Source organism: Solanum pennellii, chromosome 6 (assembly GCF_001406875.1).
Source record: "Solanum pennellii chromosome 6, SPENNV200".
Lineage (NCBI taxonomy): Eukaryota > Viridiplantae > Streptophyta > Magnoliopsida > Solanales > Solanaceae > Solanum > Solanum pennellii.
Genome location: NC_028642.1, coordinates 46070734 through 46077939, shown reverse-complemented (window position 1 = coordinate 46077939; position 7206 = coordinate 46070734). Strand labels below are relative to the sequence as shown.

The 7206-nt window shown below is 26.6% G+C and overlaps 1 protein-coding gene across 1 annotated transcript; it reads right to left on the bottom strand.

Annotated features, from left to right (window-relative positions):
- Window positions 1-5421: 5421 nt before the first annotated feature.
- Window positions 5422-6336, bottom strand: LOC107021318 (enoyl-CoA delta isomerase 2, peroxisomal-like). The gene has a single exon (XM_015221957.2). It carries the CDS (start codon window positions 6266-6268, stop codon window positions 5549-5551), a length of 720 nt encoding a protein of 239 aa, XP_015077443.1. The 5' UTR covers window positions 6269-6336; the 3' UTR covers window positions 5422-5548.
- Window positions 6337-7206: the final 870 nt, after the last annotated feature.

Genomic DNA, 7206 nt, shown 5'->3' with positions numbered 1-7206 from the left:
AGTTATATTAATTAATTAAAATTAAATAAAATAAACTATAAATTTAAACACATAATATGCACGTACTGAATTAATATAAATAGTATAAATTTTACCTATGCCTAAATAGATACTTAATTTTATCTTTAGTATTTGCTATAGCGTGGGCTCACAACTCACAAGAAAAATCATTGTCACGTGGTCCTCATAAATTCATCACCATGCTAGAAGTGTCCATCCCCACGGGCGGAGTTTGAAAGATCAAAATATTACGACCGTTTAACATAGAGAATAGAGGTGCTGTAGATTTGGTCAGAGGTTTATTTGAATTTTCTTTTCGAAAAGTCATTATATATGTAAAGTTGAACTTTTACGGAGTTCAAATTTAGACACCATGTAAGTTTTAAATATATTTTTGTCATTACATTATAAGTCTTCATTTTGCGCTGTCAATAAGGATTGTGATGAATGTCGATTAGTAAGTATTCTTTTATCTATTGATTGTGAATTCAAACTTTTTCTATATAAAGAATCATAAGCGCTTTACTAAATAATCTCCTTATCCCTATTTTTCCTCTTTTAGTGGACCTTATTTATTTGTCTATTTTGACAAATTATGAAAAAATAAAAAATAAAAGGGCCTAAAATATCCTTGAAGTATTGAAAATAGTATAAAATTATCCTTCATCCACCTATTGGCTTCAAAATGCCCTTTTCATCTACCTATTGGCTCCAAAATACCCTTGTCATCCACTTTTGGGTTCAAAATTGACTACTTTTTTAATTCTTTTAAAATTAAACTCTTTAAATATTTTTTAAAATACTTGGCGTTCAACTATTGGTTATAATTTTAATTTATTAATATAATTTATAAACCAACCCACTACCCACTCATTACTAACTAAACCTCACCCAATTAATAATCCAATTATAATATCAAAATCGTCATAAACAGTACTTAAACACGATGAAATTATAGATTCCTGAAAATGACATCCAAAATTATTCGAGTCCGAATCGAAACCCCAATTAAATTTAGGTTGAGGCGCTTATTTAGAATGACACTTTCTTTCAAAATTGAATTAGAAATTTATGATTAAAGGTAAAGAAGTAATACATCCCGAATTAATTCATGCACTTTTTTAAATATAATTTTATAAATATTTATGATTTGTTTTAAAACATTTAATATATTATTTTGAAAAAAAGTTACCTATGAAATAACATTACATAATTGAGACGTAAGAATAATTAAGATGAACGTAATCAGATTTTTAAGTTTATCGGTGATTTTTATTAAGCCACTTGAATGTATGATAATTTACTTCTATAATTTTTAAAAACACTCAATTGGCAATAGCTTGCATTAATAATGTGACGGTAGATGACAAGGGTATTTTGGACCCAATAGGTGGGTGGGAAGGGTACTTTGGAGCCAATAGGTGGATGGAGGGTAATTTTGTACCATTTCCAATACTTTGAGGGTATTTTAGGCCCTTTTCCATATTTTCTATTATATTCTCATTTAAATTTATTAAAAATTTCTCAATTTTAATTTATTTTTAAAAAAATTATAATTAATAAGGATAAATCGTAACTTCACTACATTAATTATTGCTATCTTAATATGTGTCATTTCTAAAATGGCTAAATACTCTCTCCGTCCACAATTATTTGATAGGTACACTAAAAATAGATGTTCAAAATTAATTATCAATTTAAATAATTAAGAAATAATTAGTCACTTTTTTTTCAAATTTATCCTTAATAATAGTGTAGTTCAATTGAAAAGTTATGTAGACTTTTGATATTTTTGATATAATAGAATTATATTAGTCAAATTATACTTCATATTTAAATTTTTCTTAAAAAATATGTATAACCTTAACATGACAAACAATAGTGGACGAAGAAAGTACCGACAAAGCAGGTATGAAACTTTTATGTGCTTTACCCTACTATCATTATTTATGATGCATGCAAGTGTACTTGGGCAACCCACCTTCGGTACAAATACAATCAATGATCTCTGAATCTGGACTACTCATTAAATAACTCAGATAGATTAAATAGAGTTTTTGAGTATTTTCTGCTCGTCGAAAAATTTGGTTAGAAATTCAATAAAATTATAATATATTTTTTATTTTAAAATATATATATCTTTTTTTTAAAAGTTCAAAATATATCAAATTTAAAAGGATAAAAATATTTAGAAAGATAAAAAAAATAACATAAATAAAATATCATTCTAATTAAATTCTGGCCTAATTTTCTGACAAAAAAGAATTTTTCTTTCTAGTCAATATACAGAAGAATTTTTAATGAGTTATCTTATTAAGAAATGAATTTTTTGTGAGATAAATTAAATACGTAGTTCCTTTTTTTTTTTTTTACCATTCACAAGCTGAGTGATTTGTAGTGATAAACATTAGTTTAATGACTTCAGTATTTATAATAAAAATATATATTACATTGTTGCTTATAATCATTTTAAATTTAAAAGGGAACTTATCCTTATTTTTTTCTCCTTTCATTGCAAAATAAATGGTGTTTTTAATTTAGATAAACTTTGTTTTAGAAAATCACTCATTTCTTGTTTTTAATTTAGATACACTTTTTAAAAAAAAAAAAAAAAACACATATTTCTAAAAAGTAAAAAGAATTTTTATCAACTTACTTTGGTAAATATTTTTTAAAAAATATTACTCTTTAATATTGTAGTTCTTTGTTACGTAAAATTCTCTTTATTATATATTTATATGTTTTCTCTTTATTATATATTTACATAAAACATAACATATAAATGTGTTTTGTTTTTAGTTTGTCTTGGGTGATATATATGGGCATTAGTTTTATACGTGCACAAGTAAATACGTAAATTTGTATAAAATTTAATAAGTAATAGATATACGAGTCTGGCATAACATAATATAAATCAATTAGAGTGTATTTCATACAAATTATCATATAAATTGCGTGTTACTACTTATTCAAATTTATATAAATTTTAAGTATTTATTTATACAAAAATAAATGCAAATATTAGTTGAAAGTAGGAGGGACCAGTAGAGTGGACACCAATAATAAAGTGGATGATATTTTCATTTTGGGTATCTTGACTAATACTCCATTTTTGTATTGTGACCCTTTATAAATAATGCTTGTAATAATTTTTTATTATTTTATTGGTGATGTATTTGAATTTATTTGTGAAATTATGGAAAATTTAACTTTTTCTTTTTTGTTGAAATTATAAAATTAAAGATACATAAGATAAAATCTTGTAAATTTATCTCATATTTCAAATATATTTTGTCACGTACTGCATTAAACGTGGTGCTCTGCATTTTAAAAATGGAAAAAAGTTCAAATATGCTATCAAACTTTCAAAAAAGATTCATTAATGTTATTATTTTTAAACAGTGATTTAGCAAATCATTTTTACATGTGACCAATTATAATTCAGCCAAGTCATTATTTTTTTATTAAATTTTTTTTATCAAAATCCTAAATAAAAATTGAATTAATATAACATGTGGCTATTAAAATAAACAAAATATAAAAGTTACATAAATACCATCAACTAAAACCATACAAGTTGACCAGGAGATGTCAGCTTCTACCCCTTCTATATACAGAAATAGTTAGGGGGCTCATCCAAACTTTTTTCCTAACAGAAAAATTATATTATTTATCTATAATTAAATAATTTTTATTTATACATAGTTAATGTCAAACTCTTTTTTAGCTATTTTGTATGCCTATTTTTATATATTTTAATTTTTTTTTATTGAAAATTTTAACGCCACTACAGATATAAAGTAATATACTAATAAAAGTAAACACTATACAATAGTATTATTCTTTATATAACAATTCCTGTCCAAGTATTTATGCAAAATAGTTGGTACACCAAACGACCCAATCAACAAAGTCTGTCACCAACCAAAACCACAAAATTTGAAATCTAGAAATGGCTAAATATTTTTTTTTCTGTTTCAAAGTCGACAACTCCAACTTTGACAAGTATATGATGCCTTTTTTTTTTTACGAGAAGCGTCAACTAACGCGCATTTACTCGCATAAAATAAATAAAATGATAATCGAAATATAAGAAATAATAAATAGCAATATAAATAGAAGGAGATGAAATAAATAAATGGGTGTAAAAGACTTGGGAGAATGGGGTCGAATTGTTTTAAATAGGGTCGGGTTATTGAGTTAAAATAAGGAATAGGTTTTTTTTTTAAAAAAATAGGGTTAATTTAGGTCAATCCGTCTAATGAGAGATAAATTTGATGAAATTAGTAACGGAAGGGACAAAATTAACTTTATTTTAATGACGAAAATAAATTTTTAACTTTATTTTAATGACGAAAATAAATTTAAACAATAAATTAAAATTGAGAGATATTTTTGACGCTTTTCCATTATTAGTATGGACCAAATTGCAAGACAACATACTTCTGCCTATTAACCTTGCTATTACCTTAATTAGTGCCCTTTAATAACTTTCTGTCTAAGGCAAGGGAGTAGCTATAATTATTCCGATACTTTTTGTAAAAAAATTACTATATATATTTATATCAATTTTTAAATTTAAATTATATATATTTAAAATTAAATCTCCTTGACAAAAGCTATGTCTATGGTACAGTAATAATATATGTCCATTCAAATGAATAAAATTCAAATTTAAATCTCAAATAACAGAATTATTTTTAACAATCGCCATATTATATTTATCTCTTCTTGAAATCATATATAATCAACCAAGCAAAACTCAGCGTGAGTTTTTCATTTGTAAAAAGCAAAAATAGGCAAGTTACGTGATTAAGTTAGTTGGGAATATACACGCAAGAGCAATTATCCTATAGTTATTCGCCTGCAATTTTGGGATATTTACATATTTATTCATTTTATAAAATTAATAAATAATTTTACTTTTGATTTCTAATTTATACTTATCATTAATTATAATTATTTCTCTATTACATAATTCAATATATTGTATTCCTTCCTGTCCTCCCTTTTTAATTATCATGTCGTACTTTTCAAAAGTTAATTTGATTAATTTTAAAATTAAATCAGATTACATTAATTTGATATTTTAAACAAAATATCTAAATATTCAAAAGAAAATTTTTATAGTTGAACTCAAAAAAAAAGACCATAACAATTAAAAATCAACAAAGAAAATATTTAAAAATAATATAATAAAATTTCCCATATACTTGTAATTTAATCACATTACGGTATGTGATTCTTAATATCTTTCAAAAATAAAACCACTCCGAAATCATTTTCATCAATACCACCACCGGATTTTCGCTAATCAAACTTTATGTACTTTGATTAATTTTATAAATAGAACAAACAATATATTTTCGTATTAACATAAATAATCCAGAAATAATTGTTTTTTCCTTTTAAACTTTATACTAAACTCAAATAATATCATGTATTTGGAAACGAAAATGATATAATTCCAAACTCCAGTAGTATTAGTAAACAATTATTATCAATATTTTCTGACAGTAAAAAAAAAGGGAAGAAAATGGCCCTCACTTCAAAGGTGTGAAGGCAAAACTTCAACGTCTTTCAACCCTAATATTCCGCACAATTCTGGAAACAACGATTTTCTGATCTCTGCATACGCTTTACCATCCCAACGCTTTTTTCCCAGCTCCTCCGCCAGTTGCACCGCCGCATCCACCGTCTCCTCCGCCGTACCATGCGCCGAATCCACCATTCCCATCCTCACCGCATCCTCTCCTCTAATCTTCGACGTTTTCAACACCAAATCTCGCCGAGCAACTGCCGATCCAATCTTAGACCTAATCATCGCCGTGAAATAATCCGGCAAAGTCATCCCTATATCCAATTCACTCATATACAACACGCCTTTATCCGATCTCATCATTATATAATCATGACTCATCGCTAACAACAGCCCTGCCGCCGCAGCGTGGCCGGTAACGGCAGCGATGGTTGGAATCGGGAGTGACATGAAATCGGCAACCACTGGCTTTAACAAATCCACCATGTTCCTAAGCCGATCGATAGAAGCTTTTGCTGAGCCTCCGGCTTGTGCATACTTAAGATCAAAGCCGTTGGAGAAGAATCTTCCATCGGCTTTGGTTATTAAAACGGAACCCTTAACGGATTGGGATTTAACTTGCGCTAGTGTTGATCGGAGGGTTGCGATGAGAGTAGGATTCAATCGGTGCTCGTCGTCGCCGGTAAGCGTAAGATAGAAGATGTTGCCGGTCTTTTCTAATGTGCACATCGTGAGTTGCGTTGAAATGTGTGTTTTTGCGTTGGATAAAGATGACGGATATTCTGAATAATGAAAGAGAGTGTTATATATAATGAAGTTTAATTAATTACACTAAATACCCCTATGGTATTACTTAATTATCGATAGCTCCTACATATTTTAAAATAGATATTTACGTCCCTTATATTATAAAAGTTCTATATTTACCCACAATATTGAATATTCTTTCTTCAAGTCATTTTAAACATAATTTAATAGGAATAGTATGATAAAATATCTATATCAATTTTTTTAAATGAGTGTGTCAAGTTAAAATGTAACAAGTAGAAGTGAATGGAAGGATTATCTTTGTAAAATAAAAATAAATAATTTTAAAAAAAAACATATAAGAAAATTATAAAATAAAAACTTGTGTATTTAACAAAAGTGAGAAATTGTTTATTATCAAATGTTATAGGTTATTAAATAATTTATATTTGTTTATTTATTTATGGGTCACAAACATAATACATAAACATGATTATTTTGACTTGAACATACATTATGTCCTCTAATTTTAATTGTGCAGAAATAAACACGACCTACATATAATACACGTAAAATGTCATGTAGGTTACTAAATTATCATGTAGGTTGTGTAGGATGAGTGTACCCATTTGTCCAATTATATACAAATTTAAATATCTACTTGTGCACACCTAAAATTAAATATCATAGTTACCAACTGACACCAAATTAAGCGTTATATTTATGTATTATGTCAACTATTTCAAAAGCTATTAAATATTTTTGACTAAAGTTATTTTGTTAAATTGTTTATTATCCTTTGAATTTTGCTTTGATATAAATACTCTCTTTATTTATTCATTATATTGTGGGTTCATTTGGTCATGCGATATAAAATCATGATTAGAAATCATGATATACGATCATATAAAGAAGTTGAA